General features: G+C 46.7%; 2 protein-coding genes across 2 annotated transcripts; one reads left to right on the forward strand and one right to left on the reverse strand.

Moving 5' to 3' along the window:
- Positions 1-824: 824 nt before the first annotated feature.
- HSPB9 (heat shock protein family B (small) member 9) lies at positions 825-1322 on the forward strand (the record flags this gene model as incomplete). Its single annotated transcript, XM_080922450.1, has 1 exon — positions 825-1322. The coding sequence occupies one exon, from the start codon at positions 825-827 to the stop codon at positions 1320-1322; it is 498 nt and encodes a 165-aa protein (XP_080778576.1).
- Positions 1323-2327: 1005 nt separating this feature from the next.
- On the reverse strand, positions 2328-25012 carry RAB5C (RAB5C, member RAS oncogene family). The gene is made up of 6 exons (XM_080922776.1): positions 24898-25012; positions 6699-6957; positions 5292-5443; positions 4696-4818; positions 3496-3589; positions 2328-3082 (listed from the first exon to the last, which is right to left on the reverse strand). Exons 2-6 carry the CDS (start codon positions 6862-6864, stop codon positions 2967-2969), a joined length of 651 nt encoding a protein of 216 aa, XP_080778902.1. The 5' UTR covers positions 6865-6957; positions 24898-25012; the 3' UTR covers positions 2328-2966.
- Positions 25013-25155: the final 143 nt, after the last annotated feature.

A 25155-nucleotide genomic window follows, 5' to 3' on the forward strand; every position in this document is an offset into this window, starting at 1 on the left:
TATAGGTGGAAGAACAGGCCTGGACCTGGGGTTAGTCTACTTTGCAAAAGCCTGCCCCATTGTGGCTGCCGACTAAGGCTTGCAGATACAATAGGGATGAAATGTAACATTAATTCTACATTTTGTACTGTGTGGTGTTCACACATATGAATTAACTCTGACAACCGCTTTTTCTATACTTTAGTTGCTGTTAAACAGAAACGGTTTTATTTTCAACAGAACAAAGACATAGATGTGGGCCATGTTGCTGATAAATTGTGCGTATGTGTTGGGGGTGGGGGCAGAAAATTAAAGAACCAGAGAGACAGCCTCAGCCCAACTCTGCAGAGGCTAGGGAGTGGTCCCCAGTTTTATTCTATGAATAGGCAAATATGGCTTGTCTAGCCAGTCTTAAAACTAGAGTGAAGATTCCTGACCTCATTCCCTTCTATCCTCTCTATCTCCATTTTCCCTACCTACCCTTTAGTGTCAGGGTAGGGGCAGCCAGAGAAATATCCAGTTTCTTCCCCATGTATTATTAGTTCAGTGAACGGGGAAGAGATAGTTCTTCCTGGAAGATCAGGAAGGCCTCCTCTTTTGGCTCAGTCCGGGGAACAGTATTTCTTGCCCCAGGCCCAATTCTTAAGAAGGAAGGGCCCAGGGAGAAGCAGGTCCTGGACAAAAGCAGCACCTCTTGGAAGGAAGACAGACTTAGCTGACTTGAGCGTTCGCCCCTCTGGAGGTAAAGAGTGGGCGGGCCCTTCCTCTGCGCACCCGCCCCCGAGGATGGAAAGTGGGGGGTGGGGAGAAGCCCTCGTGCCTTCAGGCAACAGTTGCACCCTCAGATGCATCGGGTAGGGAGCAGTTTCTCCACCGGGCAGCGCGAACCCGCGGAAAACCGGGCGGCTTCCCGATGTCCCAGCAAGGCCCTTGTTGAACGAAATCAAGTGGCCACAGTGCCAGTGAGGCTGCTCAAGGATGATCTGGTTGTGGCGCCCGGCAATGGCTGTGAGGAACCAAGTTTCCAGATGAAGGTGGACGCCCAAGGTTTCGCTCCGGAGGACTTGGTGGTGCGGATAGACGGACCGAACCTGATGGTGACCGGCAAACGGCAACTGGAGTCGAATGACCCAGCCAGAGGCCGCTACCGCATGGAGCAGAGTGTGCACAGACAAATGGAACTCCCGACGGCCTTAGATCCTGCAGCCATGACATGCAGCCTGACCCCCTCTGGTCATCTGTGGGTCAGGGGACAAACCAAGTGCCTACCTCCTGCTGAAACCCAAACATGCCAGGCCCTGAAACTCAGGAGGGGAAGCTCCAAGGGCCCCAACGTACTCTAACGTATTAAACAACCAAGGTGTGCAGTAGCCTTAAAGTCCCTCAGCTTTTTTTTGCTGAGGGTGAAGAGTCGGAAATAGTAGCTACCTCCCTCTGAAGCTCAAACAGGCCAGGCCATGAGACTCAAGAGAGGAGGCCCTAGGGGCTCCAACCTACCCTAATGTATTAAACAACCGAGGTGCGCAACAGCTTTGAAGTCCCTCTGCATTTTTCCAAAGAGTGAAGTGTTGGAGCTGTGGGGGAGGGTGAAGGGTTGGGAATATAGGGAGTGGGGTGACCAGGGGAGGCACATCAGGTTTCTGGTCCTGAGATAAACTGGAGGTGTGTATGGATTTAGCCAATAGCAACAGCTCCAGCAGGGAGCAGCAGAGAGCTGGGCTAGCCTAGCTGTTTCTAGTTCAGAATAAGCAGATGGTTCTGAAGCAGGATGGACAGTGTTGAACATGGCACAGAAATGTCATGAAGGACAGAGGGAGTGATGGGTGATGGCACCAGCCTTACAGCCAGTCCTCAGTGTTCTTCACCAGGGAGAGGACAAAAAGAGAGGTCTGAGTCCTAATGTAGTCCTATCAAAAACCCTCACAGGCCACTTTAGACACCAACAATCTTCAAATACAGGTTGCATATCCTTTAATGTAAGCTGAGGGGAGCCAGGTGTCAGCCCCACGTCAGTCCTATCCTCCACCATCAGAGCTGCCAATAGCAGGGCCTCTTTCTTTTGGTTACCATGACCACCAGCATCCTCTCACACACAGGGAGTAGAGCCATTTAATCAGATTGGATGATTCATTTTAAATTAACTTCAAGAAAAATAGAGAGGATATGCATGGCCTGATAAACTGCCAGAGAAAGACGAGGAAGACAAGTGTGAGGTCGATCGATCGGCTGACTATATTGACAAGATACTGATTGGTTACATGTTGAAGAAAACATACAATACAAAATACAGAAAAAGTTGGTTCCATCCCTCCCACTCCCCCCTTCCCCACCCACCCCCAAATACTCATCATCTTGATTTGGTCAGAACAGGGCTCAGAGCCAGAGGTCAGGGTGACCAAGGGTGGAGGGGTCCTGGGCCATGGGTGTGTGGCTGTCAAAAATGATGCTTAAGTAATGCTGCGGTTTCTCTCCCAAGCTGGGAGTCAGATGGGGAGGGGGCTGCAGCCTGATTGACAGCCAGCTGAGGAAAGAGCTGCCTGTCCCTTCCCCAGCCCAGGGCCTGCCCACTGCCCCAGCCCAAGACTGCTCCCAATAAGGTAAGATGTGGGTGCTCTTGCTGAGTCCGCTCTCCAGCAAGAAGGAAAGAAAGGGTAACCGCTCCAAGCCCTGCCCCCACAGATGAGTACAGGAGCATGGCTACTACCAGCAAAGGGCAAGTAGGGGAGCAGTAGAAAGGGAACTGGGAAGAGCAGAAGATCATATATATTAAAAAAGTGACTTAAGACTTAAAATTGAATTAGTATTTGTACAGAAAGGTGCAGGTGGAATAACTCCCTCCGGCCTAGAATCAAAGTTATGGGGAGAATTCATGATGGACCCTTCCCCTGCCCCCAGTGGTGGCCCGAGTTGTTAAGTGCGATTGGTTAGAGTAGATTCCAGTCGGGTCATTCTGGTGGAGGAGTGGGGGCAATGGCAGGTAAGGGGGCTCAGTTGCTGCAGCACTGGCTCCGGCTGGCTGGGTTGCTCTCCTGCAGATCCACACCTCTGTTTCGGCCTGGAGCACCAGCTGCATTCTGGGGCTCATTCTTGGGAAGCTTCTTAGCTGTTTGGGAGAGAAGGGAGAATGCATCATGGGGCTACCTAACACTCTCCCCTAATCAGTGACAACCAGAATACTGGAGGGTTTGTGTGCCAGGTATACTGTGTGTCTCTAGACACTAAAGCAAAGAACTTGCCCAAAACCAGAGTGGCAATCAGCATTGCCAAGATTTGAACTCATGAAGGATTCCTGAGTCCTATGGGGAAAGAGATGGCAATGGAAGGCTCTGACATGGGCAGGGAGTATAAAACTGAGACTGGTTCAGGCACTAGAAAGTTCTGCATCTGGGAGTCAGCTAGACAACTTTATCTGTTTAAATGGTAAGAACTGTTAGGGTAAATATCTCACAGACCCACCAGAGACCAGCACACAGGGTTCTACTCTACTCAGGGGAAGGGCAAGGAGAGGCAACTTACCTATTGCCATGAAAATTTCATTCACGTTCATTGCAGTCTTTGCAGATGTCTCCATGAACAGCAAACTGTTGTCATCTGCGTAGGCTTGTGCTTCCTGATTCAGACATGTGAGGAAGAGGGTGGAAGGGGAATGTTGGCAGATGGCAGGGGCTAAGACCCAGGATAAAATCTTCCCTGGTCTCTGCCCTTAACTGACTGGGCAAATGCAGAGGTTTCGGGCTTAGGGCTCCCTGTTCTGGGTTTCCCCAAACACCAACATCATGTATTCTCCACTCTCACGCTACCCCACTCAGTTCACAAACACTGGCAGATTCTTATTCAATAGTTTCCCTAGGTCCTCTCTGCCTATTTACTCTCAAATCACTAGGTGACAAATCCTTCTAGAGAGATACCCTGCACATCTGGACAAAAGTGTAAGAATATGTGGATGCCCCCTGCAGCACTGTTTCCTCAGCTGATACAACTCAGGAGGCCATCAAGTTAGGCACTGGTAAAAGATGAACTGTGGAGGGGGTATGGTGGCTCATGATCATAATCCCAGGAGAAGCAAGAGGTTCAGGAGTTTAAAGCCAGCAGCCTGGGCTGCATACTGTATGAGATACTTCCTGCTCCCTACCCCTATAAATACATGACACTATAACATATGGTATATAGCATATTCCCATCCACTACGCAAAGAAAAAGATAAATACATTTTTGGAAAGACAAAAACCTAGGAATTCTGGATAAGAGAGGCTGAGTTTTTTAAATATTTATTTTATGTCTATGAGTACACGGTAGCTGTCTTCAGACACACCAGAAGAGGGCATTTATCAGATCCCATTGTAGATGGTTGTGAGCTACCATGCGGTTGCTGGGAATTAAACTCAGGACCTCGGAATGAGCAGACAGTGCTCTTAACCTGTGAGCCATTTATAGTCTGGAACTCATTCATTCTCTATACCTTGTTGGACTATTTAAAGTTTACTATGTGCATGCATTGCCTTAAAAAGGACTGCTTCAGTCCTAAGCAAAGGTGCAGAAGCATCACCTATCCAGCCACCTCCCCCAACACAAAGACAATTCTTTTATAGCCTGTGCTTGAGTCCTGAGGGCACTTGATAAGAGCTGCCACTGCCTGCCATCCTACAGTACCCAGGCAGCCTGGGGAAGCCTTCCTCACTGAGCCAGTTCATCCTTCCCCAAGTTCTGTCATCTTACCTGAAACTCCACGGCTCTCTTGCTGGCCAGGTCTGCTTTGTTACCCGCTAGTGCAATGACGATGTTGGGGCTGGCCTGCCTCTGTAACTCCTTTACCCAATTCTTAGCACGTGCAAATGTATCCTGAGGAGACAGGATCAGAAGGTCAAAGGGACAGAAGAAATAAATATTCTACTCAGGGTTACTTAGTTGCAAATGCAGACTGGCAATGCCATAAGCATCTGAAATAACACCCCTAAAGATTTTCATGAGAGCACCCCACCCCAGTCAACAGGAAATCTGACCATATACAACCCTGAAACAGGAGGCTGCGTGGTCTAAGATGAAGTTTGTTTGTTTGTTTAAGATTCATTGATTTCATCTATGTGAGTACACTGTCACTGTCTTCAGACACTCCAGAAGAGGGCATCAGGTCCCATTACAGATGGTTGTGAGCGACCATGTGGTTGCTGAGAACTGAACTCAGAACCAATGGAAGAGCAGTCAGTGCTCTTAACTGCTGAGCCATCTTTCCAGCCCCCAAAATGAGTTTTTTAACCCAGTTCTTGGGAATTCACAGAAATGGAGGGCAAATCGGAAAGAAGGAAAATCTTTACCGTGTTGGTGATGTCGTAGACCACAATGGCTGCTTGGGCCCCCCGATAGTACATCGGGGCCAGACTGTGGTATCGCTCTTGCCCAGCTGTGTCCCAGATCTCAAACTTGACCGTTGTGTCGTCTAAGCAGACAGTCTGTGTGAGGAATGCCGCTGCAAGAGAAAAGGTGGCGCCATTAGGTAAGGAAGAACTGGAAACTACCCTGACTTATTCTCCATTGTGGATTCTGGCAAGTAGAAGGCTGTCCACACAGGGCAGATGGGCCTTTCGCTCCTCTATGTTGTCTAGGAAGTGCCTGCACTTGTACCATTTCATAGCCACCCTGCAACGCACAGCAGGGCCAGACAAGGGAGGCACGGGGAACCCTGATGCCAACCCTGCAAATGTAAGCCCTCATTCCCCCTAGACTTCCTTCTACTGCCCTTCACAGACCCATTTCAGCTCAGGGGTGACTGTGACCTTCAGTTTCCGGAAAGCATTCTCTCTGGGAAATACACACTGTCACACTGCCAGGCTGTAGCTGGGTAGCTGGCTTCCTATCTACCCCTGCCACCTCCAGGCACTCCAGCTAGCCACCATCCCCACTGTGACCCAGAATTGTTCTTGTAAAGCCAACCTGTGGTTTGAATACAGATGCTACCTGAGACAGGACATTGCTGCCTAGAAATCTCCTAACCAAGAGAGCAGAAGAAAGATTCAAGTCCAAGGGTATCCCTGGCCTCCTGAGGATGTAAGAAGCTGTGGCAAACATGCTTTGAAGGAGAATCCTGGAGCTGGGACAGACAGGTAGATAGACAGGGTTCCTCATATCCTGGACTTGGGAAGCTATTTTCCTTGTTGCTGCTCTCCCCTCCCCAGCCCACTGAGGAGCCTGGGCTGCCAACTCACTTCCCCGTCTTTAGCTCCTGACAGAGCTGAGGAGGCAGTGAGAAGATTGCTGACACGGCCCATTCTGTTTCCAGATGCCTTGAAATCTCCTACCAACCAAGAGAGCAGAAGGATGACTCAAGTCCAAGGGTGGCCTGGTTTCTTGAGGATCACACTGACTACGGATGCCAGAGACTGAGTTCAGACCCTTATTCACATCCTAAATGCTGACCAATGGGGAATCAAAGATACCTTCTGAGCTCCAGAAAGAGCAAAGGTCAGCAGCAGAGGACAGGATACACATACTGCCCTACAGGAAAAAAAAAAGACCTCACATCCACACAAATAATAAAGAGACCAGAGCAGAGCAGGAAGCCAGTTTTCGACCCCTAGGTAATTCTTAGCACTCTTGCCTTTTGGGATGAAGCATGAAGACTGACTGCTGGATTCAACTCCAGGGCTCATTGACAAAAAAAAGTGTTCCCAGGCCAGACAGATCCGATTTCTGCATTCGTGCACAGCTTCTCTTTGCTCACTCACCTCCAATTGTGCTCTCCTGGTACTCGTGGAACTGCCCCTTGACAAAGCGGAGGACCAGGCTGGACTTGCCCACTGCAGACTCGCCCAAGAGGACCAGCTTAAACTGACAGATCTTGTTGCCAGCAGCTGGTCCATTGGGTCGTGCTGCACCTCCTCGACCCGCCATGGCGCGATGCGTTGCTCTGTAGTAGTACCAGTGACTGTGGGGGTGGGGCCGATGCTATGCAAAGAGGCACTTAATGGGAAGGGAGGCCTCCAACTGCAGGGGGAGAAATCAGAAGTAGGGAGTTAGAATGAGACTGTCAAAAGTGCCCTCCCTGATGACCTGGGTAATTGCTTTTGCCCCTAAACTTCTAGCCCTTTCCACAGGGTTGAACAGGAAGTCTTCACTACACTGAACTATACTCTCTCCTGCAGAGCGGTACCAAGCAAAGTGGCTTCCCAATGTTAGGCTCATTGGTCCTGAGCAAAAACTCAGATAAAATCCAGGAGAGGAATGAATACCAGCATAAGTCAACAAGGCTCACTAGGTTCCACCTCCCCCAACCCCTGAAAAAAAGAGCCCAGGATGACAACTAGGATTTAGGTTATTAAACAATAAGACTGTAGTCTAATGTTAGGCCCACAGCTTACTCTGCCCAGGAGCAGTGTGTGGGGAAGTGGGTGAAGGCACAGCAGGTCCTGGCAGCTAGCTCCTCAGATAAGGTGCTTATGGGCACTCAGAGACCAAGGCCTGGCAAGTTCGTTAGAATGACCAGACTTGTACCACACAGTAGAACAACTGACTATGTCTTTCTGAGGTTGGACTGTGTATACCAGAATCAAAGCAATGCTCCCTTGCTCTTCCTCACCTTCTTTCTCCCGTCTTCTCATTTTGAAGTCTCACACACATTAAAAAACAAACCACACAGAAAACCAAACATGCCCTGAGGCCGGAGCTCTGCCCCAAGTCTCTGCTGCCAGCTCTCCCTTTTAAATAGAGACCTAGCTTCCATTCTCTACTGGCAGAGGCAGGGGTGACACAAAGAAAGCTTAGGGGGAAGGCAGGGGTGGAGGCAAACATGACACTGAGACCCACACCCTCGGCAGCTGGTGGTCCATTCCTGAGTTTACCACTCAGCTTCAGAAACTCAAACTTTTTGGAAGCTTCCAAACTACATAGAAGGATGAGACACCTCTAGAAGACATATACCAAAAGGTAGCAGAACACACACAGGGAGAGCTGACTGGCCCCTGAAAAGAAGGAGTGTATTCCTACAGTCCAGAGATAGGGGTGTGATGAACAGAGGCCTGTGGGAAGCTTTGGGCCCCTGTAAGAAGCTGTCAGCAAAGGGCCTGCTTTGTTCAGCCTCAAATCCTTTTGCACACCCAGAATCTCCCAGCAACTCATTTAAAAAGTGAGCTTCAGGAAGAATGACTCACTAACCAGGAGCAACCGTTTCCTTTCTGGGTAGCACCAAAGGAAAAAAGCTTTGAAATGGGGGCCACCTCTTCCCCAAAAGTACAAGGAAGGAAGTGGGGCGGGGGGAGCAATCTTCAATATGATTACTAACCAGAAACATCATTTAGACATGCTATAGGTAAGATGCTTTCTCATTCACCCTAGACAGGAAAGACAAGGCCTGTACAGTTTCATCGGGAGAGCTTCCTCACAATGCCCATTCATGTTCTAGGAACACAGAGTGCTTACCTCAGGTAGTCATTCTGAAAGACAGAGCTAGCACTCATGGAGAACTGCACTGTTAATCTCTTTTGAGCTTTAACATAACCTTCCATTTTTATAGACATAACTTGACAGTATTGAGTGCCCAGATCAAGGCCATTCAGTATACAAGTGACAGCCAGGATGCAACTAGGGTTCCTACACACAAGCTCATTTGTTATCAGGCTGTTCTCCCTGCTGGGGAAGAACAATGAGGGCCACGCCCACCCTTGGGGTTTGGTTTTGAGTGGCTGCAGCAGTTCCACAAGCTCATCAAGGTCTAGACCTGGCAAAAGTGACCCTGATACACAATGGAATTTACAAGTTGGTGATTACCCCAAGTGCACATGGCACAGGGCAGAGACTTCAGCTTAAGCACAGAGAAGTATGAAGGAGTGGGGCAAGGGAACAGACAGGCAAAACCCTGACTGCAAGAAACCACAGTAGTTGTGGAGAGACAACTACTGGCATGAGCAGCAACCTTCTCTCACTTACCATCAGAGAGGAGAGAGAGGCAGCTAAGTGTCATCCCTACCAAACCCACAACCCTGTAAACCTGCCTAGACAGAATGTGATCTGCTTCTTCTTCTTCTAAGCCAGAAAGGGAGAAAATGAGTTCTTACCAACAATTCTCAACCTTATCTGTATGTCAAAGCCATCTGTGGGGCCAGCCGGGAGTGCTCATCCAGGCTCAGAACGGAGCTAGCCAACTATCTACAAGTATCCTCAAGCAGCTAGCATGGAGCAAACAAAACACAGCTTAGGATGCCATGAGTGTGACAGTCTCACCCCATTCCTGGGTTACCTCACACAAGTCACTTGAGCTAAGTCAAACCAGGACAATTAGTGATGTGGCATATCATGGTTATTGCCAGTGTCTACTCAGAGCATAGCATCTTCTCCATAGACTGGTAGGCAGGCCCTGGCTTTGCTAGTACACTGAGCAAGTTCTACCCAGCTGGACTAAACTGGCTGCTGACAGGTCCTTCCTTATCCCTGGCCTGCATCCAGAAACCCCTGAGCAGGTAATCATAGCCCTTTTTATGGTCTGCTGCCTCAAGGCTTTCCTGGCCCCAAGAAGGATCACATGAGCAGAAGAGTCTGACCTTTTCAGCCAATAAAGCACTAAGCAAGACAATTTTTGTTATGAAGTAATGCTGTGATAAGAGCATGTCTGAAACAGGTGAAGGCCATACCCAGGTTCCCAGGAAGGCTTACATCTTCTACTCCTAAGACATGGAACCAGAAGATATATACCTGGCGGGTGGTAAAAGTGAATTAATTCATGTACTGAGCTGTCCTGCTTCCTGGTATGAGTGTGTGTGGCACATTTGTGTTGTGCGTGTGTATGTACATGTGGCATATGCATGGATATGTGTGTATGTAGTATGTGTATGTGGTGTGTATATGTACACATGGTTTATGTGGGATGGGTGTGGTATATGTAACAGACTGTTTTCCTCCTGACTCCAAGTTCTCTGGGATAACAACTCAGACTCAAAATGTATTTACAAATACCTAGGCCATATAGCTAATAATTTAAAATAACTCATTTACACTAATCTACATTCTGCCACATGCCTGGTTACCTCTACTCCAGTACCAAATATCTGTCCTCCTCATATCTTCCTTGGTGACTCTTCCTCTACCAGGCTGTATCCTAGAATTCTTTCTGCCTACTGGATGCCCCACACTCTATTTATCCTTTCCTGTAGGTCATGTTTTTTTCTTTTTAATTGACAGGAGATGCATCCATGTAATACACAAGATATTCTCTCTACATGTACATGTGGTATGTGTGCATGTGGTATTTGTGTGTATGATATATGTACAGTGTATATATATATATATATATACACATGGTGTATGTGTATGGGTATATGTAGTGTATGTGTGTGTGGATAGGCATAATGTTTTTGAGTACTGTGTAAAGTCTATCCTTGTGTTGTTCCAACACTGATCTCTCTGCCCTCATATCTTGTTCCAATCCAGACACAGTACTGTAAAGCTTAGGTCCAGAGTCTTCTGTCTCAAATTATGTAAACAATTCTTACAATTTATTCTCTGCCTTGTCGATAAATGCTTATCACCCAACAATTGGGCAAAAGAGAGAATAGGGCAGAAACTTCCACCAGCCAAGGAAAGAGAGAGGGAAGCAAGAGTTTTGGAGTTTTGGGAGAGAAGGAAGGAGTCTGAGAAGATACCATGGAAAGAAACATCTCAAGTAGACAAAGCTAGAACAATATTAAACTGCAAGTTTAATTGGGATCATGGTTAATAGGTAGCCAGATTTGCATAGGAATTATTATAAATCAATATTGCCTATCTATTGAGATATAGCTTAAAATAAATCTTGGTTTCTCTGTATGGCTTTTGAAGGCTAGCAAAGGTAAAGAAAAACAGATGCCGATTAATTCACTGCTAATATTTATATTAAGTTCATTAATTTCACATGTATGTGTGTAAGTATATGTGTATGCATACGTGGTGTATATGTATGTGTGCAAGAAACCTTTCCTCCTGAATAGCAAAGATATTCCCGCATTTATTTTATTACATTTTTTATTGGATAGTTTATGTATTTGCATTTTAAATGCTATCCTCTTTCCCAGTTCCCCTTCTCTCTGATATTCCATATTTTAAACCAAGTAGCAGAATAATTTTAAATTGTCTGGAGTCAAAAATCAAATCCTTAAGAGCCAGTCACCATCAAACTTGCCTGTAGAAGACAGGATGAGTTAGCAATCTTTTCCCCTGAATGTTTGGCAATGGTGGAACTTCAGGCCCATGACAAAGGATTCCCTCAAGATCCATTTCCCAACCCTCTAATAAGAATTTTGGTTCATTCACAGACCACCAGTAGTGAGCACCAGCCCCAACGTCATTCCTTTCATAGAAAGGGGAGCATGTGGAAGGAATTGGGGGCACCCTAGTTAGCATGATTTTTTCCCAATGCATACACAAAAGGGCAGAAGCCCAGGGCCCTGGACATTACAGCTCTGTGCACAGGCCAAGAGTGGACAAGAAGCAGGATGATCAGAACATTGTTCTTCGCTGTGCTGTGTTGCCTGTATGTTACTCTGCATGCCACTGCTTTGTGGTCACTTTTCTCACCAGAATCTACATTAGACCATCTACATCAGAACCTCTAGAGGTAGAGTCTAGAACTCAAGGCTTTAAAATAAGCTTTACAGTGGGGCACAAGTGAAATATGCCTTCCATCCCAGCACTAGGAGGCAGAGGCAGTGGGAGTTCTGTAAGGTCAGAGGCCAGCCAGGACTACATAGTGAGACCCTGTCTCAAATAAACAGAAGTAGCTGCCTAAACACCTGAGCTCCAGCTGAGAAGGGAAGGCAGACACATCCATACCGTGTACAAACCACCAACCATCAAGAGGGTTAAGGGCCTCACTTTCCTAAGCTGAAGCCTTCAAGACATCAAGTGTTGAGGCAATGGCATCCCTCCTCAGTCCCTGTGAGAAATGTTCCTGCTTCTTTTCTCTACTGCATACCCTGACTTCACACTGCTGTTTTTCCTGGTACAAGGTCTAGCAATTCCAGCTGGTAGGTGTCTCTGGTGCTTCCTGTTTGCTTTAGAGACTTCCTCTAGCTATAAGTGAGCACAGAAACCAGACTGTAGGCCAGAGGGTGGGTGGAGATGCAGTCACTTAAGGTTAGCTGCTGGCCAGTGGTGGGGACAGAACTAAGAATCAAATGGCTTTGCCCAGCACTCTAGGAAGGTAGTCTAACCAGAGACTTGAGCTTGAGAAAACAGAGCCACCTCCTGAAACTTACTAGTTTAAGAGAATGGTGCACTGGACTGAGCAAAAGTCATCAGGTTCAAAGGCTAAGGGGGTCGGTATCAAAGGAAGCCAAAAGGAGCCAAGGATCGATACAGAGGCCTCAGGACACTGAGGTGATGACTGACCCATAGTCTCAAGAGGGACCTTTCTTCTTGGGGAAACTACTGTTAAGACACACTGGAGCCCAGGACAGTCTGGCAAGACTGCTAAACTGCAGAGCTAGAGGCAACAGTAGCAGCCTGGAGTCTCCTATTCCCTCCCCTGACCTCAGCAAGATCAGGTTAGGGTGCAGAAAGGAGTGCTGGGCCCAGCTTTGGTCAGCTGGTTAGTTCTGTGACCTTGGCCAAGTTATTGGCCAAGAGGTCATTCTCAGCTTCAGTTCCTTATCTACAAAATGTATTGTTTAATGTTAATTGCATTGGATTACTGTAAAGGTTAAATAAACAGGGGGTAGCCAATATAGAGTTAAGAGTAAGGTAAAGTTCCAAGTGGCACGCTAGTTATTTAATTAACTCTGACTACTTGGTTGCCATAGCTTAAAGGGCAATATAGACCTAATCCTAACTATGTCAATTACAAAGGTAAGGGACACAGCAAGTTGAAGGCAGAGCCCAAACCCATGTAACTTAGGACTGTAACTTGGGAAAGGCTTCCCTATCAGAGAAACCAAGATTATTAACATACTCACAGCTACTAAGGATAACAAGTTAAAGAGCTGGTTTTCTTTTCCTTCCTTCCACTTTGTTTTTCTCTTTCTTTCCAAGACAGGGTTTCTCTGTGTAACCCTGGCTTATCCTGAAGCTTACTCTTTAGAGCAGGCTGGTCTTGAACTCAAGAGGTCCATTTGCCTATGCCTCCCGAGTGCTGGGATTAAAGGCGTGTGCCAAGACTGCACAGCAGGAGGTGGTTTTTCAATTTATTTATCATGGATGTGTGTAAACCATCACATGTATATAGAAGTCCGAGAACACTTTCAGGAGTGGGCTCTTTCCTTCTGTTATGTGGGTTCTGGGGACTGAACTCAGACCATCAGACTTGGTAACAACATGCTGAGCCATCTCCTTAGCCCCTACGTATGCTTCAGTGAAACAATGGCTTTTAGCAGGGAAACACTTTTTTAAATTAGTTAAAATTTTAGCTAGTCATAAATTTAACGAAGCACTTTGTATCTGAAAGTTACAAGTTAATAAACTACTTATGGTATGGAATTTGCATAAAACAATGAAAAACTAAAGATTAGAAATGGGCGTGGTAACAAGACACTTAAACCTTGCACTTAGAAGGCAGAGGTGGGTGGATTTCTATGAATTTGAGGCCAGCCTCATCTACACAGCATGTTCCAGGACTACATATTAAAAACAAAAATTTAAAAAGCAAAACAAAAAATATATAGAACCAATTATCTTTCTTATATAGCAATTTTAACCTTTCTCTAGTAAGACTCAGAACAATACAACAAAAAAAGATGTTGCCTAAATAGGAAAACAATCAAGAAAACAAAGATACTCAAATGTTAATAAGGGACAGGATGAACTTTTGTATAAAAATGATTTGTTTAATGTATGTTAAACCTATGTTTACTGCTTAGACTTAACTATGGCTAAAGAATTGTAAAACTTTAAAAATATTCCCAAAAGCAAAAAGCCAACATGTTTTTAATGAGCAGGAAGAGGCTACAGTGGTGTGATACCCTACAATCCCATCAAGTAAGGCTCTCTGAGGAAATGGGAAAGTCTGGGGGTCAGGAAAGGAGAACTGGATAGGGTGGTAGGACTTCAGTACTACAGTACTCAGGGCCATGTCTCACCAGAGAGCAAAACCTTTGCCCTGGAGCCGGGCACTCTAGAGTCCAGACTGAGCTGTGAGAAAGACTTTAATGGAAAGCCATTAAACAGCTGATTTAGAAGAGGAGCTGCAGGAAATAAAGGGGCTTCCTTTACACAGCTACAGCCGACGATCTGGAAGCATGTGAGCAGCCTAGAGGTGTGCTCAGAGTCAGCTGGGTTCCTTGCCAGGGACAGACAGAACCCCTATTTGCTTCAGACCACTCAAGTCCTTGTCTGAGATTAGTCTCAATGAAGTCCCCATTCTAGAAAAGACCACAGTGAAGCATCATGGAATCCCTATGAGCGCCTACTCTGCTAACCCCATAAAGGGGTTTAAATTCTGGAAACATCAGGGCTGGAGAGATGGCTCGGCAATTAAGAACACTGACTGTTCTTCCAAAGGTCCTGAGTTCAATTCCCAGCAACTGCATGGTGGCTCACAACCATCTGTAATGAGATCTGATGCCCTCTTCTGGTGTGTCTGAAGACAGCTACAGTGTACTCACATACATAAAAATCTTAAGAAAAAAAAAATCTGGAAACATCACTGTGTAGCCAAGTGGAACATTTTGCCACAAAAGAGCATGGTGAACTCCTGAATCCCTTTCCCTCGAGTGCTGGGTAGTACTGAGGACAGATAACAAGTTGGACTGTAGCCATCTCTTTGGAGACATACCCCAGCTTCTAGAGTACTGTCCTAGTAATAGTAAGAAATCTTCTGAGAACTGGCAAGATGGCTTAGTGGGTAAAGATTCTTGCCACCAAGACTGACACTCAGAAATTAGTCCCCAGGACCCACAGGGTAGAAAAAAGCTAACTCCTACAAGTTGTCTAATGACCTCCACACGCGCATACATGTGGTGAGTGTGAAAACATGTGCTCACATACGCACACAAATACATGATTTAAAAATAATAGAGAGAAGAAATTCTTCCCTGACTGTCAGGGTGTTTTCTCAGCTCCCCACCACAAATGGGTCTCTGGAGGCCATAGGGGAAGCACAGTCGGGCAAAGATGAAACTTTCCTCTCTTCAGCCAACCCACATGCCTCAGCCCTCATCTGCTGCTGTTCTGGCATGGAGCACAGGTTTTCTGGATAGCAGGTAAGATGGATGTGAAATTCCCATTAGCCCACAACCCTCTTACTACTGTTTCACATTCTAGTTTGGTTTTGGGATTTGGGACTTTTGGTTGGTTTTGAATGTTTTCTTTTCTTCTTCTTCTTTTTTTTTTTCTTTCTTTCTTTCTTTCTTTTTTTTTTAAGAGACAAGAGTTTTACTGACCTGGAGCTTGGAATCTTCCTGACTCAACCTCCCAAGAAAAGGAATCACGGGTGTGTACCGCCACGATGGTTTCCTGTGTGTTTTGCTTGTGCAGTTATAAACTTACTAGGATGTTACTAACTGGAATCTCATCAATGCCGGGTTTGTCTTCCTCTCAGTCTCAGGAGGAGCTCTACAGAGGCCAGGAGTGTGAGCCAAGACAGCTGCCACTTCTGCTGCCCCTGCCCCTGCCTCAGCAGGACTCCAAGAACCCCTACTCAAGTCAGGATCATCAGCGGCACCTGTTCTCCCAGGCGCTCACTCCAACTGACACTTCTCACAAACCCTTCCTGTCTCCACAAACAACCAACAGAAGAAAACCAGCTTAAATCACTGCCCTCTTTGTTTCGCCCTTAGCTCCCAGGCAGCGAGAAGAGGTGGTGTCTAAAGGGAGAGCAGGGGTGTCAGACAGCAGTAAGCCAAATTCCTCTTGCCCAAACAGCGCATGCACACTGTGATCAGAAGCTGCCCAGCTAACAAAAACAAGGTGAAAAGTTCTCCTCAAGGTGAGATCCGAGAGACATGGCTCTCAAAGCCAGAGAACAGTATTTCAGACAATTGTTTTTTTCTTAAAATATATGATGGTGTCAGCTCAAGACAGGATCCAATCAGACAATAAACAGGTACAAACACGTTTCAATAAGTTAGCCACACTTCTGTTTCCAGAGCCACATTCTACAAAGACGAGGAGGTTTGAGACCTTAGGAGCTTGAGAGTTGAGAATGAGAAGATAAGTGGATCTAGGGCACTGTCTCAGGTAAAGGAGCACATTACAGAATTCCCAAAGGCTGGACTATAGTTTTCCTGTGTTTTAAGCTTGAGCCTGGTATAAGGTAAGGAGTCATAAATATGGTGACCGTGCAATACGGGCCAGACTGCCTATGTGTGGCAAATAGATAGGGACATCGAGAGCTCATATCGACACCCATCTTCCAGCTGCCTTGACCCCACCACAAGTGCACTCCAGGACAGGGAAGAGGAAGTCTAACAGATCTCCTGACACCCGCAGCTGAATCACTTCTTCCCCTTCCTGAGAGGCTTTGCAATGGAAGCAAGGGAATGAATGAGGTCTTCAAGATGCCTTTCCTATCTTTGCTTCTTATTTAACTTAATGAAGCAGAGTCAGGTGCACAGTGGAGTTAAGTCAGACTAATAGCAAGTCCTTCGGTCATTACTTTGTTAGCCTCCTGCTGTGACCATGAATGTATCCTGAATTGGTGAGTAGCACCCTCATCCAGGGCTGGCTGCTGAGGAGGAGGATGCAGAAGAAAAAAGGCCCTTAGAAATACTCTGCAATCCAAGTGGGCTGGGACAAGCCCCACCCTAGAAACCCCGAGAAGCAAGTAGAGCCTCAACCCACCATCCCAACCCCTGTGCTCAGACACCTTCACCTCAGCTTCCCAAGGAACCTCATTCTCCGATACCCCTTATTTGAAAGAGGAAGCCTGGGCTGGAGACATGGATCAATGGATAAGAACACTGACTGCTCTTCCAGAGGTCCTGAGTTCAAATCCCAGCAACCACATGGTGGCTCACAACCATCTGTAATGGGATCTGATTCCCTTTTCTGGTGTGTCTGAAGACAGCTACAGTGTACTCATATATAATAAATAAATCATTAAAAAATAGAACAGAAAAAAAAAAAAAAGAAAGGCAAGAAAGAGGAAGCCTTTCACTAGTTTCCTGGAATGAGGCTACTTTCCTAGAAGACTCATGATGTTCTCTCAACAGCCCAACTTTGAATTCTCTGGAGATAGTCTTGATGCCACTGACTGAATGAACTATCTATTACTACCCACTACAGCTTCCCCTACTAAAACCTATCATCACCCCTTCAAGAACAACAAAAAAGGGTGACTCTTCTTTGAGAAGCCCACAACCGTGCTCTGGGGTGTATTTTAATCCTCATCCTTTAGTCTATATTAAAATGCTTTAACAAATCCTGACTCTAATTTATTAAGTTTGAAAAAAAATAAATTCAAAAAAAGAAAAATATAAAGATAAAAACTTCTATAACACGAGGCATCTTGAAGACCTCATTCATTCCCTTGCTTCCATTGCAAAGCCTCTCAGGAAGGGGAAGAAGTGATTCAGCTTGGGGTGGGGGGTAGGGTGAAGGGTAGGAGAACAGGGCAGCTGATGACAAAACCAGAGTTGAGTTCCTTTTAACAACCAGGCTGCAAATGTTAGAGGTTTGCAAATTGGCATCATTCACAGCCACAGAGTCTGCACAGCACAGAGAGCAAAGAAATGACTAGGAGAACATCCAGGGCAAGGGAGCCTCCTCAAGCCTGGGATGCTTCTGACAGAGTCACCTGAAAGGGACACACACAGACTTACAAACAGAGGCAAAGGGCTGGCTCAGGGATTAGGTTACATATTTTTAGAGCCCAACAAAGGATTTAAGCTAGTCAATGATTCAGGATCACAGCTCCAAGTGATAGTCTGCCTTGAGCCTGCCCAGAGCCACAAAGGCTACAACACAAGCCTTCCCAAAGGAGAGATCTGTTTATCTGTTTAGGAATGGCAGTAAGAGACTCATGACTAGACCACCTGGGATTTCACATGGACTCTCAGCTCAAAGTTCAGAAAGGTTTGACTGGAGAACTCAATACCCAAACCAGACAATGGCTACAGCCAGTCAACTCTCCACACTCGGAGCATAAACTCCAGAGCAGAGACCAAACGTGATCACTGTTTAGCTCAGGTGCAGCATCAGGCAGATGTGGACTATGAACTGGTGAACAGAGGACAGCAACCTGCTGCAAGGACCAGGTGCTAGGACTGGAGGGGTTCTCACTATGTGCTTACTCTGCTTCCTTACCCAGATATGGGGAGCACCAACCACCACCAAAAGGGACAACTTGAATTTATGCCTATAACTCCAGATCAGAGAACTGGAGAAAAAAAATGTTTGCTAAACAGGCCTTGGAAGGACAGCTGATTCCATGGCCTGGGCAGGAAATACACGAAGAGCATCTTGTGCCAAAAAGTAAGGACATGCTTTAAAAAAAAAAAAAAAAATCAGAAAACTTCATAATGACCGGTAGGTCAAAGGGAGCTGAAAGAAAAGCCTATGGTCAAAGATGAAACAATGTGAGGAAGAACCACAGATTACACACTAAAGTGTAAAATTAGGTACTGTCAGTATAGACAGATGAATAATTAAATGAATAAATAAGAGAGAATAAGCATATCTCTTGCATCAAGGGCATTCATAGTTCATGTAGCCACTCCACCCTCCAAGAAGAGGTCCTGACCGGTCACTCTTCAGTGTAGGCTACACATGACATTCTTCCAAGGACAACAAATGTGGTCCGGCTGCCAGAGACAGTGGTGCATCACACCGATTATGTGGGCCTTCATACAATGGGATGCAAATGGTATTTTAAATCTCCCCACTAACCCATATGACTCCTAACCCCAGTCTAGTCAATGAAGAAAACTGACTGGCACCACACAAAGTATTTGGCTGGTGACCTCTAGACCATCAAGGTAACTGAAAACAAGTGTGGTCTGCGAAGCTACCCACTTGGAGTCTGAGATGTGACAGTAGTCAGGTGTCATCCACAGTAATGTGGGCAGAGCACAGACTGTCATGCATCAACACTATTGCAACATGCTACCAACAGGGGAACAGGGTCTGGGGCTTTTGAAGAAAGTCTGCACTACCCTCAGAATTTCTCTACGACTCTTCTGAAAAGTTTACTAAAGGGAAATAAAAAGAGGGGTTGGGCAGGGGCTCATGCTGAGACAGGTGAGATTTTGAAGATGAGTTAACTAACCTGAGCAGAAGCAGGGGGAAGAGGGGCTGCATGTGAGAGAGCACACCCGACATGGCAGTTGAGACTAGAGCAGGAAACTTAAAGGCTGCGGCAGTCGGAGGCTGATGGGGGGCTGCCCTCACCACTGCTTTGTTTTCTTCTGGAGAAGAACTAGAACTGGAGCCTTGAAAGTGCAAGGCAAGCACCTGTGCACTGACCTCGAACTTCACCCTGTGCACAACTGCACAAAGCACAGAATACTGTCCTGTTATCAGAGTCACTCCTGCAGAAGCAGACGGAGGGGGAGCACCCTGTAGCCAGCCAGAGACATGTCCACCTTCTCCTACTAAAAACCACAGGAAATGGAGATTTGGAGAGCTCTACCCTGACCTGCCTGACCTGCATTATCCATCTGGTATCAACTACTCTACTTACCGGTATGTTCTGGTATCCATGTGTGAGCAGCTGAAGAGAGGGCTCAGTCTTACAATGAGCTGAGGGTAGCTAGGTTCAGATCCCAGCTTTAACCAGGGAGAGTGCTAAGAAGGCTGGTAGACAGGTACTTTAGGGCAGGGTTCCATGCCTCTGATTTTCCTTTAGCAGCTGCAACAAGGGACCTATAACATGACCATCTTGTGGCCTGAAGTGCTTGTCTGTCTGAGATTGAATGATCAGGGAGCCAGCATTGAGAAGCAAGCTCAAGTAGAGAGAAAGATGAGCCAGTATCTCCTCAGCTAATGAGAAGCTTTACCAAGAAAGTGACTTGCAAAACAAGTCTGGAAACAAGATGGGGGAAGCCACTTCCAAGCAGGTCAGGTAGAGACAAATACTCTAGACAAAAGAACAGTACACACTTAGCCTAGAGAGGAGAAGCTATACTGCACAATGGAATGAGCACAGGCTCCTGTCCTGTCACTCACTGTGACATGGGCCTTTCTCCAGTGGTGTAGGGATGAAAAAAGTAAGCACAGAGCTCAGGAGAGAGTGCCTGGTACAAGTCAGCAAAGCTCAGTAGCTGAGCTTTAGCCAGATGTGGTGGTGCCCGCCTTTAATTCTAGAACTTGGGTGGCAGAGACCAGTAAATCTCTGAGTTCAAGGTCAGCATGGTCTATAGGGTGAGTTCCAGGGTAAACAGGGCTACACAAGAAACCCTGCCTTGAAAACTGAAAAAACAAAACAGGAAACTAATTTGAACGTTAGCTGCTATCAATGCCCCAGTGGATAGATGTGGTAGTTTGAAACCCAATCCTTTATGTCAAGTTCTCAATACAGAGAATACCTTAAAAGATTATTCCAAGGTCTCACTGAGTTATTCTGGCTAATCTCAAGCTTGCTATACAATACAGGCAGGCCTTGAACTCGGGATCCTCTTGCCTTAGTCTCCCAAACTGCTAGGATTACACAGGCCCAAGGATTCCAAGGACTTGGTAGTGCATGCCTTAAATACCAACCTTGGAGGCAGAGGCAGGTGGATCTCTGAGTTCAAGGTCAGTCTAGTCTACATAGTGAGTTCAGGACAGCCAAGGATAAGTAGAAAAAAACCTGCCTCAAAAACAAATAGCATGACTCCCAATAGGACAATCATGGTGACTGCCTAGCAGTTTCTTTTTTTTTTTAATTATTTTTTTTTTATTATAAGTATACTGTCGCTGTCGTCAGACACTCTAGAAGAGGACATCAGATCTCATTACAGATGGTTGTAAGCCACCATGTGGTTGCTGGGAATTGAACTCAGGACCTCTGGAAGAGTAGCCAGTGCTCTTAAGCGCTGAGCCAGCCCCTAACGGTTTCTTATAGCCTGCCATGCTCCTTCTTTCTTGTCATGGTATTACTATGACCCAGGCTAGCCTTGAACTCACTGAGATTCTCCGTCCTCTGCTCCCAAGTGCTAGGATGAAACCATGAGCCCCCATGCCCAGCACTCCTCCTGTAAAAAATTACTACAACCTGTATCAATTCTGCTCAGTAACTATGACACGAGAAAACACGGGACATCATCCAAACATTGGTCAGCCAATGTAGCAGATTTTGACACTAAAACTGATTAGAATTGTAGAGATGAAGTAAAGTAAACTTTCAAAGCCCCACCTGCCCAGAAGAGGCCGCTGGTAAAGATCTATCCTAGAATGGCACTGGACTGGCTCCTTTACCCTTTGTTTCTAACTCTGCAAGAGATCTAGTTTTTCTGTTATATGGAAAAAATGAGCCCAAGTCATCCAAATGGTAAGCAAGGGACTGAGGACGGGAAGTCAAGTCTCTCTGAGTCTAAGCCTCTAAGGCCTTCTACCAACCTATACTGCTTTCCTGATTGCTGAGCAATGGTTACAAAAGTCTTCTGTAATCCAGACTGACCTCCAACTTTCTAAGTAGCTAAGGATGACTCTGAACTCTAATCCTCCAGCCTCTATCTCCAAGATGCTGGAACCACAGATGTACCTACACACCTGGTTTATACAGTGCAGAGAGGCGAGACTCATACATGTTAAGCAAGCAATCACCAACTAAGCCAAATCCTCAGCCCATTAAAAAGGTTCTTTCTTTGCAGCTAACCATCGGACTATACACGAGGACCCCAATGAAGGAGCTAGAGAAAGGACTGAAGGAACTGAAAGGGTGTGTAACCTCATGGGAAGAACAACATTATCAACCAACCAAACCCTCCACAACTCCCATGGTCTAAAATACCAATTGTTGAGCACTCATGGAGAGACCCATGGCTCCAGTTGCATATGTAGCAAAGGATGGCTTTGTCTGGCATCAGTGAGAGAAGAGGCCTTTGGTCCAGTGAAAGTGTGTTTTCCCAGTGTAGGGGAATGCCAAGGCACTGAGATGGAGAGAGTGATTGGAAGAGGGTGCACCTTCATGGAAACAAGTGGAGGGGGAAGGGGGGACGGGAGCAGGGGTGAGGAGTGGGGAAATAGGGATAACATTTGAAATGTAAATACAGAGAATATCCAATAAAATAATTTTAAAAAATAAATTTCAAAAGGTTCTTTCTGAGCTGGTGAGATGACTCAGCAAGTGAAAGTTCTTGCCACCGAGTCTGAAAACCTGAGTTCTATCCCAGGCTCCACCTGGTAGAAGTAGAGAACTGACTCTCACAAGTTGTCTTCTCTTTTCTACATGTACACAGTAGCATGTGTGTGCACACACAGACAGAAAGTAAATGAATACATGTAGGTTCTTTTTAATGAATGCTTACTTAGTGGAGCTCTATTTGAATTTGTGAGTTTGAAGCTGGGCATGGTGATGAACATCTTTAACCCTAGCACCTGGGAGGCAAAGACAAGTGGACCTATCTCTATGGGTTCTAGAGCAGCCTGGTCCACAAAGGCAGTTCCAGGCCAGCCAGGGCTATACAGTAAGACCCCTGTCTCAAAATAAGCAGGTAGTATCAAAGGGAAATCAGAAAGCACAGCCTTTCAACCCTGCCTAGGACCTCTCCGGCTGCCACTTTTACTTTCGTTTTCTAGCTATCATGAGTTAAGTTTTGGAGAAATTAATAGCACAGAGACATAGCAAACTCTTAGGCCCTGAAGAGTACAGGCTTGGATTCTTAACTGTCACGGAGTCCACGACAAAGGAAGAGGGTAAAGGAAGACGGTGGAACGTTGGGTAAGAGAGGGAAGCAAAGGCAAATGCTAGAGATAGTAGGCTAAGAGTCTGTACTCATGTCCCTGTTCACCCTTCCTGAAGGCTCCTTCACTTAACAAGCACCAGACCAGGAGGGGACCCTGCTTTTAGAAAAGGTAAGGTTACATTTGAACCTATGCTACAAACACTGGGTCTGGCCACTTCTGACTATATGGTCTTAGGGAAGAATCATCTCTATGGCAAGGATACAAATACCACCATCTCCAGGACACAGGTAAGAAATATGCATTGGAAGAACTCTGGGGATTTATATCTTATAAGCACTAGCTCTCACACTCTCCTGGAGTCAACAGGCAGAAAGGCCAACGAGGTGTGAGAAGCAAGAGGGGAGGTGAGCAGCAGCCTTAAAGAGGAGGGACTTCCTCTCCTCAGTGCCCTCCCTATCCTGACAACAGCAACAGCCTTCTGCTGGGCCTCTACAATTTCTGAAAGCCAAAAATGGCTGTAGAATCATACAGAACTCTAGTGCCTCCTGCCTTGTATAGTCAGAGCTGAGAAGGGGATGTCCAGATAAATGCCAGAAAGGCCCATTAGAAGGTCTGTCTGCCTTAGCCAGGAGCCCAGGAATCAATCCACTCTTTGGAAGGTAAGTCTAGTAGAAACCAATTCCTGTAAGCAGGCACATGCTGAACAGATCAGGAAAACTAGGCTGGCTGAGAGAGTCTTGGAGCCCACAAAGAGAGAGAAAGTGGGGGCTGGGGAGAGATTGTGTCTCATCTACCTGTTGTCAGAGGTAGGAAGGGGTTCCTGTTATCCAGTAAGAAATGAAATAAATGCATCCCAAAATTAGCTTAACATGTTATACTGACTAGACACCAGCAACTGTCTGGAAGTGGGTTGGAAAGATTTCAAAAATGTTAAGTTGATCAGAGATGCCCAAGGACTGAATGGCTTTCCCACGCTCCCTCAACTGCCAGACAGCAAGGGTCAGCTGTGGCCTCAGATTCAGGCTACTCCTCAGGAAGGCAATCTCTGACCTGTACTTTGGCCACATTAACGAGAAGCTTCCAGCTTGGTCGGAGATAACACTTTCTGGCACATATAAGCAATTCCTTTACCAACAAAAATGAAACCGGCCTCTGTGATGTGGACGAAATGCTCTACAGTAAAGTCCGAGCCAAGAGGGGAGTGGAGACTCTGGTGAGGAATGGACCTGTTGCTCAAGTGTATTGTGTTGTGTGATTCAGGGTGGTTAAAAGATGGTCCCTCCATTTCACACTATTCATATTTGATCTATTCTCCTCCCTATAGATAAGCAGACAGCAGTCCCTCTAAGGAAACCACTCACATGCTCTGGAAGGACAGGGCTGAGCCTGAAGCTGGGGGGGCGGGGGGAGGAGGAGGGGAGACAGAAGATAATGAATGGGCAGATCCTCCCTGATCTGTGATCTGTCGCCGGGATTGAGCAAAGCTCAGCTAAATTCTTTAGAGGCAGGAAGACGGACACACACTGAGAGAACTTAAGACAGGGCTGGGGGCATAAAGTGCAGCGCAAGGAGAAGGCTGCCGATTCCTTCCAAGTGACCCAGAATTCAAACTCTGCTGAGGTCCTAGTAGGCTCGAGAGGAAGTAAGGAACTGTAAGAGCGCAAACACACTTCTGTGCGTGTAGAACATTCTCATCCAGACACCCCCATCCCCGCACACCCTAAAGGAAATCGAGATTAAAAATTCTTTCAGGGCTGCAGGGGACAACTGGTTTTTTGGTTGGGATTTTTGGTGGTGGTGGTGGTGATTGTGGGGACACAAGGAAGGAAAACCAGGAGAGACAGCACTCTCCGCCACCCCTAAAAGAGAAGGGAGTCAGGTTCCTTCACACCTGGTAAAGACTCCTTGATTCTGAAAGCTGAGGGGGTGGGGGAGCGGAACTTAGAGTCCCTCTCTCCCACAAGTGGACTGGACAGGCCAGAGGAAAGCCTCAAAAGACTCCCAAAGGTTCCCGAAGTACAGGTTAGCGAAGGAAAGAGGAGCTTCCCCCTTTGGCCCGACGCCCTGGTGAGCCCCTGAGAGGGGGCTACGGGTCGGGGGAGGGGTCAGTGTCCCCCTAAGCTAAGGTTGGGCAGGAGGAAAGGGTATCCCAGGGAGGTTTCCACACAGGTGAGACACTGGCCCTGGGACAGGCACACTCACCGTGGCTCCGGGACAGCAGCGTTACTTGGGCCGGGGCTCCCACAGACTCCGCTCCTCTCCCCACCCCCCCGGCGGTGTCCCAGGCTCCGGCCTCCACTTCCGCCTTTCAGCCGCTCCGGATCCGGATCTTCAGCTCTGCCCCGCCTCTCTATATTCCCAGGTAACTGACAGAAAAGACAGACCAATGGGAGACACTCCGATCCTACCCACAATCAACGCGGGAAAGGAGGGCAAGTGCGCGCGAGGGATGGCGGGACT

The sequence above is a fragment of the Micromys minutus genome, assembly GCF_963924665.1.
Source record: "Micromys minutus genome assembly, chromosome: 10".
In the NCBI taxonomy this organism is placed as follows: Eukaryota; Metazoa; Chordata; class Mammalia; order Rodentia; family Muridae; genus Micromys; species Micromys minutus.

What these genes read in the sequence shown, in the direction of transcription:
- RAB5C (XM_080922776.1), bottom strand. Translation starts at nt 6,864, where the DNA reads ATGGCGGGTCGAGGAGGTGCAGCACGACCCAATGGACCAGCTGCTGGC. An exon ending in CCAGGAGAGCACAATTGGAG is followed by an intron (nt 5,444 to 6,698) that starts GTGAGTGAGCAA and finishes TTTCTCTTGCAG; the next exon opens with CGGCATTCCTCACACAGACT. An exon ending in TCTACGACATCACCAACACG is followed by an intron (nt 4,819 to 5,291) that starts GTAAAGATTTTC and finishes CTGTCTCCTCAG; the next exon opens with GATACATTTGCACGTGCTAA.